This window comes from Malurus melanocephalus, unplaced genomic scaffold (genome assembly GCF_030028575.1).
Source record: "Malurus melanocephalus ecotype Western Australia unplaced genomic scaffold, MMel_1.1 scaffold_684, whole genome shotgun sequence".
Lineage (NCBI taxonomy): Eukaryota > Metazoa > Chordata > Aves > Passeriformes > Maluridae > Malurus > Malurus melanocephalus.
This window is the reverse complement of record NW_026623916.1, coordinates 219950-233833: the sequence shown is the minus strand read 5'-3', so window position 1 is coordinate 233833 and position 13884 is coordinate 219950. Positions and strand designations below refer to the sequence as shown.

Below are 13884 nucleotides of genomic sequence, written 5' to 3'. Positions count from 1 at the left end.
ATTCTGTGTGTGTCAAGGACATCACTGGTGTTGGCAGAAGCTAGAGGCACCTTCACAGAGAATGCAAGGCAAAATGTTAATTCAATAAAAATGGCAKTTTTATCACTCTACAAGGCACTGCTGAGACCACACCTGGAGTGCTTCGTAAATTCCTCTTCAGTTATGTTTAAAGAGGATGGACTGAGACCAAAACAGAGAAAAATAAAATCTTAGCTTTTCTGAAGGCTGAGTTTATAAACTAGAAGCAGAGAGGAAGAGGACTGTTGACACTAAATAACAGTGTCAACAATGACAATTTGGAAGAGCAAATACGTTAAAAATGGTCATGAATAAATTAAACCAAAGAATAAGAGGTTTAATCCTCCACCTGAGTGGGGAGATTCTATATTACTCTATCAGCACGTGCATTAGAGGGAAAACAAGTAGTTTTAAGATGGTTCTTCAGAACTTCTGCCACTTCATGGAGAGTATTGGATGAAATAGTACAGCAAGGCGCTGTCTCAAGAGACCAAGAAAGCCCTTGTAGCCTGCTGTAGTTCAGTCACTGGTTACTCGTGCCCAATGAATAAGCAAATTTTAGCAAATTTTAGCAAATTTTAACTTTTTAATCCAATTGCAGATTTTAGTACTCAGATTAATTTCAAGGAGTTCTGGATGTGTAGCCTCAGGCTTAAGACTGGGATTCAGCGTTGTTTATTTTCCACTTTGAAAAACACCTTGGAATATGGAATAGGTTTGCTGTCTGGGTCTCAAATATGAAGACTGTCCCTCATGAATTCAGTGCAAGTTTGCCTAAACAATCATCATTGTTAAAACCTTTGGACAAATGGTTCAGAAATCAAAGCCATAATCTCATTTTGTGGGTGCTGGGAATGTCAGAGATTAACAGTGACTTGCACTAACTTGATGAAAGCAATGAGGCATTTTACAGCAGTGCTCACCGCAGTATTTCCTTGTTGCTGCACTGCAAAATAATTGCTGAATTAGRATCAATGGAGGTAGTCAAAGTTATGTTATGTATACATTCTATATCACTATGGTATAAGCAATGCCAGAAGCACAGAAACCAAACTGAAAGTATCCCATTCTCCCATTTTGTGTTGTTGTGACATTCCCACAGGGTATTGCTTTTGAACTTWAAAATAAAAATATAAAACAACTGCTGAGGCAAAACTTGGACATTATAGACTAGAATTAAAACTTGGTCTCARTTGTGGTTGAYCAGTAATCCTTGCTGGAGAAGCAGRAAACAAATGCTAACATGAACTTAAATAAACATGAACAAATGCTAACATGAACATGGTATCTATCAGAGATATTTTCCCCTAATGCCAGCAACAAAACACCAGTGAAATCCACCTCATGGAGAAGTGTCAGCCATGACATCTTCTTTTCTTCTGAGATTGTTTATCTTCACTCTGGATCTTATTYTAGAGRGCTTGCATGTATTTTATCACWYGYACCATCTGCCTTCCTAATCCTTGTMACTTCATGTCTGYAGCATTACAGAATTCCTAATACAGATTCAACTTAGCCCAGRGAACAGAAGAGGGAAATAGGAATGTTGTCCCTCTGGTTTGAGGCATTTGAATGGATATGCCTGCARCAGGAGCTAAATTTTCCAAATATTCATCATATCAAGACATGTCTCGGGCTGTGGAGAGCCCATGCTAAATTAGATATTTTTTGAGAGGATTAATCCAGCCCACTTCTGGTCCACAAACAGAGATGTGCTCAGAGTTTGGTTTTGTGAACAGSAGTGAGGAAAACATCATGTAATGCAAAAGAATAAGTACCAATTTCATCCACAAACAAAGGATTTTTATTGCCCTTTGCATGTCTGCTTTATYCTAGAAATTGGCCCTGCCTCTGTGATGGTGGGGAACCTGGTCTCTGGAAAAAGAATTGCACAGGCCAGCGGTAGAGATYTGGGGCAAATAGAAGATAATGACCAGGCCAGAAAGGTGAGATAAACTTCTCTGTTACAGCTTGTATTTAACATCATGTAGTTAACTTCATACATATAGATAGTTAACATCATATTGTTAACATCAGGACGCTTAGCAGTACAGAGATATCATGGATTATGATGATTATTGTTATCATTATCATTATTAYTATYACTGCTTAAAATTGTTGATGGCTTCTTTTTAATTAATGCAAATATTTAATATTTCAGAACCTCCTTTACAGATAAATATAAAATAGAYATGCATTTCATTTTTATGGATTTTTTTAAATGAGTTTACATAGGACTACAGAACAAATGTGGTGGAAAGCATTAATGGGGCTTCYACCAGAAATCATCCTCTATTATACAATTTTTATTAGCTCAAGAGGAATCCAGATAATTTTGTTTACACATATGGTCCTCACTTGTGTTTTATTATTTCAATTCTGGAAAATTAAGTTGAAATTCAGCTCTTTTGGGGKCTTATGGGAGTAATTAAATTAGTAAGTTCTAAGCTATTTAAGTACTTACGTATTTATATTAAGAAAAAATAGAGGAACTAAAGAATTAAATAGTGCTTAAATTCAGAGAGATCGGTAAGAACTATTTTATTGCTCTGRAAGTATATGGAGTAATAGATCATAATCCCAGCAGTGCTTCACTTCCAGAAAGGCTGCTGCTACCATGCAAAAGCCCCTTGCTGTAAATGTGTGATGAGAAGAGAATTAGCTCCTGTTTGGTGCTCCTGGGTGCTATGACTTGGGTTTTAAAGCCAAGAAGGTGCTCAGTGTGGTGACTGTGGCTGTGCTGTGTTGCAGTTCCTGTTCCTGTCSGAGGTGTTGCAGTGGAGAGCTCAGACCACCCCTGACCACGTGCTCTACACTCTGCTCAACTGCAGGGTAAGAGGCTCGGGCCATGGCTCCAATAGCTTTGGAAAAGGGACACTGGGATTTCAGCAGCAATGCTTGTGCTSTGAATGGATGTGACCTTTCTCTTTCTTTTCCCACTGATACTCACCTCTTCCATTTAATGTTTACTGAGGCAGAAAGGAAAAAAGAGAATAATCATTGCCAGTTGTCAAGATAAGGATTGCTTTTCTATCACAGTGTGCCTTACACRTTTCTCATTTCTTTTTCCACCACATACATGTTGTGTGTGAGCTGACWCTGCAAATCTGTTTCAATACTGTTGAATCTGTTTCAAATCTGTTCCTGTGCTGAATAACAGCRTTTAATAATGCTCACCACCCTGATTTCCAATTTGAAAAGCACAGGCTTGGCAAAACCAAAGCATTTTCCCTAAATAAAGCAATGGCAGTTGTTTTTGAGATTGGACCATCTGGGGGAGGTGTGAGAATCAGGAAAGGGGGTGAAGAGAATAAAAATTATGTCCAGAATACAATCAACTCTGCAGAGAATCTCTAATCAATCTCTCTGCATAACCTACATGAGATGCCAGCCTGGCACAGCATTTCACTGCTTAGTGAATGAATGTGATGAGATACAGAACTTGGCTTTACCAAAACTTCCTTACTTCCTGTAGTGTGACTTCTTCACTTCCTGGCTGATTGATTACAGATGGCAARCCAGCAAGTCTCAAGACCACAGAGAGAATTAAAGTCTGATTTCAAACTATTCCATCACAGTACWTCTACACATATCTGTCAAATTTGGGAAACATACATAATGTGTGGTCTCCAGGAAAGGGGAGGCCTGGAACAGTGCCATTCCCCTGGAGCAGTAGCTGATGTTGTCTCAGCCCATTTGGTCTTTATGCCACTTGAATGGGTTCTTAAACCTCCAGTAAACTGTGAACCTCTGTGAAATCACCACCTAAGAGTAYTTACAGAATGTGCTTCTCCATTTTACAGTGCTGGTACAAAGTTCAGTTTGAGGCCATCAATAAGTCATTAAATATTTTTTTCAAAAATTCAGATTAATAGCTAATATTATGTGAATATATATTCACATGTGAAACCAGACAGATAAATAGTGAAGCAGTAATGTATTTTTTGTGGCAAAGTAGAAATCTTGAGAGGCAATGCTGTTTGTAAGTTCAATATTACACCATTAAAGCATTGCATTGTTGTATACTGTAAGCTGGGAGCAATGATGCTGTGAGAAAAAGTTGATAAGTACTGTCCCATCTCTTCCACACAGGCTGTTGCTTTTGAGTTTTAAATAAAGCCAAACTTCCCATGCTGGCAGAAGGGTTCAAACAGTGGGAAATAAGGACACAATGTGCAAAACAAGGATTAACAAAACAAATTCTCGTTCCATAGAAGTGAAAAATAGTTGGATTCTGGATAAAGTTTCTCTGTTAGTCTCAGTGAAGAGTATCTTATRTGAAATTTGTTTGAGAGATGTAATGCTTCTTGGAGAGAATTAATATTTTATGGAAAGGTATGAGGGGTTTGGTGGGGTTTGTCCATCTTGCGTTTTAGTTCTGATTTGTAACTTTTCCTATTTTATCTTCCTTGGACATTGTCTGTACACTTTGTTCTAAGATATTCAGGCATYCTGCAGTGGATGACTAATAGAAGTCCACTGAGATTAGTGTTTTCCTGTAACCCAAGCTTTGAGAATTTGAAATATTTCAGAATTTGTGTAGTACATTGTTATTAGTGTGTGTCATGAAGGATTGCAACACCTTTACATTTCAATRTAGCTCATTAAAGGCCCAAAGGGAATAGTTGCCTGATGCTTGCAAGTGATTCTTGTCCAGCARCAGGATTCTCCTTCCCTGCACTTCATATAAACAATGACTTTCCACCGGTTCACACGCAGCAAGTGCCAGAAGTCTTGAATATAAACAAGCTTTGCACAAATTCACATGATTTGCAGCAATTCCCCATCTGTGTTGTTGGGATCTATGCTTCGGATGTGTGTGGGGTTATATATGGTCTTTCTTCTCATAAGTATGGAAGCAGGTAATTTCTTGAAAGAAGAAATGGAGAGTTTAAGTACATTCTACATTCTCCTGACAGGTCAACAGTGGCAGGACAGCCAGACCTCAGGTTACTTTGGCATACTCAGGGCTGGACAGGTAGAAGTCATCTCTCGTCCAGCATCCAGAGAGTTGCTTATGTCTTTAGGGGAAGCTTTCTTAGTGAAATTATCTCCACATTGATCAAAAGACTGATTAAAATTGCCTGAAGTGCAGTTTASTAAGTGTGGTTACTGAGGATGATGAGGAAGAATGCTGAGCCCTGACTTMGCCCATTTTATTTTCATTTGGGTTGTGCTCTTTGCTGACAGTTTGTGTTAAAGTCTGTGACTGCCAGGTGATCCTGGTAGCAGGGCACTGCTTGCAGTGCTTCCCTTTCTCRAACTGCTCCCTCCTCTCTGAAGCCTGGTCAGTAAATACTGCCCTGGTGGTGGTGGAGAGAAGCCAGCTTCAACACAAATGCTCATTATTCCTTGCCTTGTTAGAATGGAGTGTAAAGCTATTTCTTTAAAACAGTAGACTTTCTCTTGTATTTAGGGTAGTGGTGTCACATATTTTATTGTGTTACATTGCATTTTTGATGCACTGATCTATTTCAGTGTGYATGATCTACTAAATGTGTATATATTTACATATTCTTACATTTTTTCCCCTCCCAATTTTTTCAGAATCACTTTCTTTTAAGTGAACTTAGTGCTTGTGATAGGTGCTAGGTGTGTCAGACTGAATTCCTCTTTTTTCACAGAACAGGTACACAAGCCAAGATGCAGCCCTTCCCTACTGCCCTGTCCCTTTCTCTCAGCCCAGACCTGGCCTGACCAGATCTAAGTGCAAMCAGTCTGTCCTGTACATTAATTTTTAGACTGCTGAGGTAGTGAATTTTGTGATACAGATGTTTATATTTTTCTAAATATGTATTTGTGTTTGTACATATATACACACACAAACATATATACATATATATATATTTAGGAAGTGCAAGATGTGTTACACTCATTTAATTTCAAACACTGTGACTGTTTGATAATTTTACACTTTTTGAAATGCTTCAAAAATGTCATGCTGACCAGAGTTATTCAAATTTAACAAATGCCTTTCTTCTCTCTTTCATTCATATGCAATATAAGTGCTTATCTTTTGTTCCAGACCAATTCTTCGCTCAGTCACAAAGTATTGTTTTCTCCTGTGTCTTTTGTCTCTTGCCTTTAAAGTATTTTTGCTGGGCCATTTGGCTCCACTCCAGCATGCAGACACAAAAATGCAATTTTCAGAATTGCTCTCCACAGATGCTCGGGTTTGCTACAGAGCCCATAAAGGCTCTTCCCTGGCTGTGCTGGAATGCTGCCTGTGTCGCAAGGGAAGCACGGGTTACATGGGCAGGATATTGGCACGCTGCTGTACTGCCTTGGTTGGGGCAGAAAGTACAGACAAGAAGCAGAGAGCATTTCTCTGCCTTACAAACATACTTTTTCCTTCCAGCTACAGTTTGGCCTAAGGATGACAGTTTCCACATTTTGATTGCATGACTTATTGTGGCTGCCCCTCATCCCATAACTTCTAAGGTGAAGAGGAAAATAGAGTTTCAGCCCGTCACGTTATCTCCTGTGACATTTATCTCTCCTCCTGTGCAGGGAACAATAGCCAACTCGCTCACATGTGTCCAGCTGCATAAACGAGCTGAGAAGATAGCTGTCATGCTGATGGAGAGGGGGCATTTACAGGATGGAGACCACGTGGCTTTGGTTTACCCACCAGGTAAAGAACYACTGTAGCTGCACTTTGGTACTCCTAGAGGTTCATCAAGATCCTTCAGAACTGTGCTGCATCAGTGCTATTACCATGTAAACCACATTAATTGTCAAAACACAAAATATTTGCCTTGTGAACATTCCTTTGAATTTATTCAAATGTATTTAAAAGAATCTCTCTTTGTGCATACACCCAGATATTATTTCTTTGGGTCCAGATTAAGACTAACCTGTGTTTTTAAAACCTGTCTCTTATGAGCAATTACTGGGGTTTTTTTTCAATTTGCTGGATAYAGACTATTTTATGAGCATGCAGTTCCAGCTGCTAAGTGTTCGTWGATTCACCTGTTCAATTGCCTCTTGTGCTGCATTTCATGAGGGTAAAGCAACCAATAACCAGGAAGTAATAAATGGGGGATTTTTAGACTAAAAATCTGATTAATAAGTGACAAATGATTAAGAAATTCAAAATTATAATTACAATTTTCTCATAGATCCTTAATCTAGACACTTTCAGTGGCTTGGATTTTCATCTTTTGGCATCAGGGCTTTTAAGTTTGATACCTAGTAACATATTTGACATTTACTTGAAATTGTTTCTGATCAAGTGGTACTCTTTTATCTTCAACATTTTTTGTGTGCTGGTGAAATTAACAGTCTGATTTAAGGTCTGTAATGTTATATTTGGTTTGTAAGGACTGCAAGACACTGGTTATCTTGGTAGTTTATAGGAGCAGTTTCACAGTGGTTAATATGGGAAAACCTTTTCCAGAAAAGTGGTCTGGTGTTTTAAATTCAAGTGTTTGTTTTCTGTATTTCACTTCCMATGCATGAAGCATTTTATTGAAGGACCAATAATCTATCAGTGCTGCAGATCCTTTTCCAATGAAAGAATAAAAAATTTCCCACTGTCATCTCATCACAGCCTSTGTACAGCACCAGGGAAGTGTCAGATAGAAATATTCAAGGGATCTTTCTATGTCATCTGTTCAGCCTCCTTAGGTATCCTGAAGGGTGGTGTCCATAATCCATCACCTGTGGCCAATATTTATATAGGACAGCACTTAATTTTATGTCAGAAGCAGGATTTCAAAATCATTACTTCATTTTTTACTATAAAATTTCAGGTGGATAAGTCAAAGTTGCCTATGTGAGGTTAAAAATGGCAAAAAAAAGGATGGTATTTAATGGAACTGCCATAAGAGGAGGTTCTTTCTGCAGCTGATAGGGCCAAGCATCATCCTACCTCGACCTCTTCTTGCACACTCTATAAATGTGCATTTGAGAAGATGATTAATCTGGAGTAATCAGCTTTATTAACAGATTGCTTCCTGAACATCAAAATGGAGTTCTGAATGTTGATACCTGGCTGCAGTTCTGTGTTTTCTCATGCTCAGGACAGTACGACTGAGAGGAATTAGTGAGGCTGAACAAATACTGACAAGGGGCTGAAAAAGAAACCTGTCAAAGGGCTCAGTCACTCATTTAACCTTCTGGCTTCAGATCCAAGTAACATTTCTGCTGACAGGGGTGTCTGTGATGAGACAGTTTGGTTTTCAGGGAAGCTCTGTGCTGTGCTCTCCGTGCAGGGATAGACCTGATCGCGGCGTTCTACGGATGCCTGTACGCGGGCTGCGTGCCCATAACCGTGCGCCCTCCGCACCCCCAGAACATCGCCACCACGCTGCCCACGGTGAAGATGATCGTGGAGGTGAGCACACCCCTCAGGCAGATGAAATGGGTGATGGATTTGGGTGGTCTTAAGGAGCAGGAGTTTGAGGGACTGGTGGCTGGTTTGAAGAGTTTTTATTTCTCCCCACGATGTCGGACTTCACTGTGTTGCGAAATCAACACTGCTTGACAACACACAACCTACTGACTTGAGCTGTCACATTTTGCCCCAGTTACCTGACTCCTTTCAAGAAATATATTTAAAGTGCTCTTTTATATTTAGCTATATGCCAAGAGTGGTAGGATTCGTCACAGGCTGACTGTTAAAAAAAACAAACCTCAGTGGGAAGTTTAGACTCACCTGATGGCGTGTTCACCTCTGAAGATCCAATTGTTCTGCATTTAAAACCATTTCAAAGTTCTGTTGTGAAGATATCGSTCGGTATTTTGTTTCCTCCAGGAAAGTGTTGCTCAGACTTTTTCATTCAGTGCTTTCTTTTGGTATTTTGGCTTTATCTAACAATATCTTTTAGTCTTTGTTGCACATAGATAATTGCAATGTGCTTGTTACCAAGGAAATAAAATGGTTGAAATTAGATAACCTTTTACATCTGGCAGTTTCTAATTTATTGATTGGAATTCTGGAGGAAAAAAGTTCAAACAAATGCTAATTAATTTTGATATTTTCAATTWACAAGTATTAGAAATTATTGTCATTTTTGGCTTTCCTTATGGCATCAGATGCCACTAAGTATCAGAAGAGATATGAGAAATTGTCCTGTTATTTTCAGGATTCTCATTATTTAATATTTTCGCACTCGGTGTTTTTAAACATCAGTTGTTAACATATAGAAGTGATGTAAAATRTGTTTATTTCTTTTTTCTTTGATGTTTAATAGCTAAAGTAGATGTTTGATTTCATGATAAAAAAACAACAGATCTAAGCTGGCTTGTAATCATTGTCCCTTCAATAGACCAACTTTAAATAAAGTGTTGACATTTATTAGACATATTAATGCCAGTTTGACTTATAAACCTCCCAGCTCTGTTTTATACAAGAATTTCTTTCAATTTTGAGATTAATGGCCTTGTAGAAATTAAAATACTGCGGCTGTTCTTTCATTGCCAATGCAGTCACACAAATTCCCTGATGTGATGGGGTCAAAGCCTGTTCTAACATGCTGTACGTCTACACAGCACGTTTTGAAGTCAGTAAGAATGACTTCTGAGTAAAATTTGGCCTATATAATTGTGTTTTTGTGATGAGCTGGTAGTTGTAAAATATAGCTGAACTGAGCTCCATCTTGAGCAGTTGCTAACCTGTAGCTAAGCTGTGTTCTTTCTCTTCCCACCATCCCTGTGTGTTYACCTCTGCTGTGCAATTCTCCAGGCATGGATATTCTCTATTTTAATGAACCTTCTGATCTTCCAGATTATGTAATTCCTGAGAGGGTTGGTAACCRCCAACTCTTGAAATTCCTTTTGCTTTATGGCTTAGTATCCCAAAATAAGATTTCCACAGATTTAAATTAATGATGTAAGAATTAATTTACCTTGCCAGTACAGTGAAAATGATTGGATTGAGGGGTGCTGCAGTTTTTATTCACTTTTTCTTAAAATATTTAAACTGTCTCTACAGGAAAGTCATGGGATTAGAGAAGTAAGTGGAATTKGGTTCAGTGATGTTTGCTCCAAATTTCCAAATTTGTGGTGTTCTATGACATTGACTCTCATAAGATTGTCAACAGAAAGTGATTTCTTCTACTCAGTGGTAACATTTAGTGTACATATGATTACTGATTTCATTAGGTCAAATTCTGGAAATTTAGTGTGCAATGAAATGTCTCAAATTCGTTAAAGAAAAACGTACTCTTAGCAGCATTTGCAGAGACTTTCAAAGTTTGGGAAAAAGAAGAAGAATGTTGCCTTTTCAGTTTTTCCTCTCTTTTATCTTCAGGGATTTCAGTGYTCATATTCATAGTTGTCTGAATAATTCCTTAAGTGTATTAGTTTTTATAATCAGTAAGAAATATTCTTGTAGTTGATACCTATGAACTTTTATAAACAGAAATCTAGAGAATATGTTCAGCATGCATAATCTAAAATTCAGTGCAGATGGTGTTTGCAGTAAGGTCACTGTTTCAYTTCTTGGTGCCACTTGCACAATTTTTGTTCTAGAGCTACTTTTGACAATATCAGAAGAGTTCCCAGTGGTTTATCAATAGCAGAGGAACTGGAAATACATGGCTATCATAACASTGACTTAAGATACTAAAATTATTCATATAAAATGTCTGACTAGGTTTTGGTTTATCTAAAAATACTGTTTATGAACCAACATATATTATCATCACATAGGAAATGTTTTGGACACACTTTATTGGCACTCTGAGGTGAGAGCTGATACAATGTGTTGGAAAGGTCACATTCTCATTATTWAAGTGCCTTTAATTTCATTACAATGCTCTTCTCAAAGTGCAATTTTCATGTAATTTGTAAAACTCACTTTGTCTGCTTGGTGAGCTGCGTATTTTGAACATCTTGCCACCTGCTGATCAGAAAATATAAAGTTGATTTACCTGTGTCCTGTTCTGGCGGAAAATAAGTTACGGTCTTGGCCATTTTCATGGGGGAGTTAACTAATACCCCATCATGTTTTTATTTATTTCTTGAATTTGTAGGTGAGCCGCTCTGCCTGCTTAATGACGACGCAGTTAATATGTAAATTATTACGGTCACGGGAGGCGGCGGCGGCAGTGGATATCAGGACATGGCCCCCAGTCCTAGACACAGGTGAGTGCTGGGCTTAGGGAGCCTCTGTCTCTCTTGTCACTGTGTTTATCAGTGACACACACGTTTTGTGTCTCTGTCTCCACCAGACGATTTGCCAAAGAAGCGGCCTGCACAGATCTACAAACCTTCCAACCCTGAAACGCTTGCTTACCTTGACTTCAGTGTCTCCACCACCGGCATGCTGGCAGGGGTAAAGGTAGGGACACTTTGTTAAAGCTGCCCTTCTTGCTGTCCTGCCTGGCTGATGGGTGATTGCTACTAATTGTGACTCCTCGTGATTTTTGGTACTAGGAATTGAAGTGCTTCCTCCCTTGCAGTTGTTGTTTGATTCCATTCACATTAAATTAATTCTTCTCTCCTTGCTGTGGGACTGTGTGTGATGGGTTTAGCACCTCTCCTTCTCCTCCTCAGACTGAAAATTTAATTCCACTACTCCTGTGCATAGACCACTAGTTTGCCTGAAGCATTTTTTTAACTTAAGCATCTGTTATTTCCATTTTATGAGGGAAATGAGACTGTCATCCTTTTCCTGCTTGTTCCAGTGCCCATTCATTGCTCCCTTCTTGTTGCAACTCAGATACTGGCCTTTGGTTTTCAATATTCTCCTCTTCATGCAGTTAAGGGTCCTGATGATTTCTCTGGTCTATTCACTCAATGCAGTACTAAAGTAAGCAACAAAAATTCATTGATAGATTTGTTTGGYAAGCTCAGGCATCTTAAGCTCTTGAAATCTAGTTTGCCATTTTCTCCAACCCTCTAGCCACAATTCATCAAATATTTTTTACCTATCTGCTAAATTATGTATTACCCCACTCTTGGTTTCACCAAGACAAGTAAAATCACTCCGTTGTTCTTACCTGTTACTTCCTTACTCTTGTCTGTTGCATTTCTGAGGATTATGATTACTTTAGCAATCTCTGCTGATGTGTCACACTCAGAACCTGTGTTGAATTCCTCATACTCTTTGGTAACATCCATTTATCTGCAGAAACTGTCAGCATACTTTATAAACAAAGAAAACATCATTCTCCCAGTTTTCAGATGAAGAATTTAAAGCACAGAGCTTGAGGCTGACTGATGGTTAAATGGTTGACCTGATATTGGTCACTCGTGCAACATTCAACCCATGTAACTTTGGATTGTTACAATGCCTACAGATGTGGAGTAGTCACTGGGGTCTTCAGTAGCCAACAGAGAGTAGTGGGAGCTTTTAGGGTGTAATTTATCTGACTTATCTAAAACATCTATTTTTTAAAGGCATGAATGTCACAAAAGTCTTCATTCATTCTGGAGGGAGCCTCAAACAAGTGTTTCAGATGCAGTCATCTGTAYTAAATCAGGCCTGAATTACACTTTATCAGACTTGCAGAAATGAGTAGTAACTGTGCAAAGTGAGTATTTGGGAGACTTCAAAGATAGTCAAAGGCAGGACAAGTTGATGAGCCTTTCTTGGTGTGGCTAGAGGGAACTACAGATAAATCTATCAAGGAATTTTTGATTAGCTTCTAATATCTGGGTCACAAAGCCTGCAGGTCACTGACTCAGCAGGTTTATGTAAACAGTTACCATCTACTGCATCATCACTAGTGATTAATTAATTAGAGAAAGATCAAAAGAGGCCACAAGGCTTATATTCATAATGCAGTGGCACTAAATTAAAAGAAATGGCTAAATAACTCTTGTGGCTCCTGAAAAGCTTATAAATGTTTCGAAATCACTTTGAATGTAGTAGATTCCACTTGAGTTTACTGTCAATTTTTTCAATATCTTTCATGCACTATGGTGTAAAAATTCACGGAATAGCAGCAGCTCTGTATCAATAAAGTTCAGTTTAATCCTGTGTGGAAAAGTGGTCTTGATTGGGCTGGAGTAGAATTATGCAGATGGTCACAGTACAGACTCCCATTCTGAGCTGGTCCTTTTACATCACTTGGAACACATCCAGCCTCAGTTATGGCTGTCACTGGAATGGAGAAAAAGTCACTTCTGGGGCTTTATTCCCCTGTTTATTTTAAGATCAAATAAATTTCACCTTCCAAATGCCTGTTTTCTTCCACTGACTCTCAGTGAGCAGTATATAAGGCAACCAKCTCCCTTTGTGGCAAAGATCAAAGATTTGGTAAGTTAAATCCTACCCAGACTGTATTTCTAACACTGGTGTCTTTCTTGTTACTAATAGAGAGGACAAAGATTAACAGATATGTTTCCATTGTCATTAGAGCTTGTAAGTCAGGATGGGTGAGTGTGGAAAACATCCTAATAGTAGTAAAAAGGTCATAAGAATTTCCTTTGGATCAGGTTTCTAATTTCTGCTCGTTTTATCTTTGAGAGCTTTCTTACCAAGATTTTAAGAGCCTGTTTCTCAACTAGGAGCTGGATAACATGAAGATGTTTTTCAGRAACTTTGCTAAGTTTATTGGGGATTTTTATCACTGAATGATTCGATCCTTAGTACKGTTTGCTGGCAAAATCCCTTTCAATTAAAAAAGTACATTGGCATTTTTCATTTATTTTATTAAGAAATATATACTTTAAAATATGTTACTGATAATTAACAAAATGTTTCATTCAGTCATTCATTCTTTTATTCTTCCAGAAACTGTAGCATGTTAGCATTAGCTTTGCATACAGCTTGGAGCAAGTCTTTAAACCACTCACAGCTTTCTTCCTAAATCACTTCAAGCTTACCATTCATTCTGTCTCCTCTCCCCTTTCACAATTATTTGGATGCCCTCTTGAAGGAAAATTATGTTTTCTAAGATACAAATTACCTGT

General features: G+C 38.4%; 1 protein-coding gene across 1 annotated transcript in view; it reads left to right on the top strand.

The window, feature by feature from the left end:
* Positions 1 to 13884, top strand: part of LOC130584239 (disco-interacting protein 2 homolog C) — a 113975-nt gene that overhangs the window by 53818 nt on the left and 46273 nt on the right. The window contains exons 21-26 of the mRNA XM_057384090.1: positions 1855 to 1964; positions 2770 to 2850; positions 6529 to 6652; positions 8235 to 8356; positions 10998 to 11109; positions 11196 to 11305. Coding sequence (XP_057240073.1) covers positions 1855 to 1964; positions 2770 to 2850; positions 6529 to 6652; positions 8235 to 8356; positions 10998 to 11109; positions 11196 to 11305 — 659 coding nt within the window. The remainder of the gene's footprint in view (positions 1 to 1854; positions 1965 to 2769; positions 2851 to 6528; positions 6653 to 8234; positions 8357 to 10997; positions 11110 to 11195; positions 11306 to 13884) is intronic.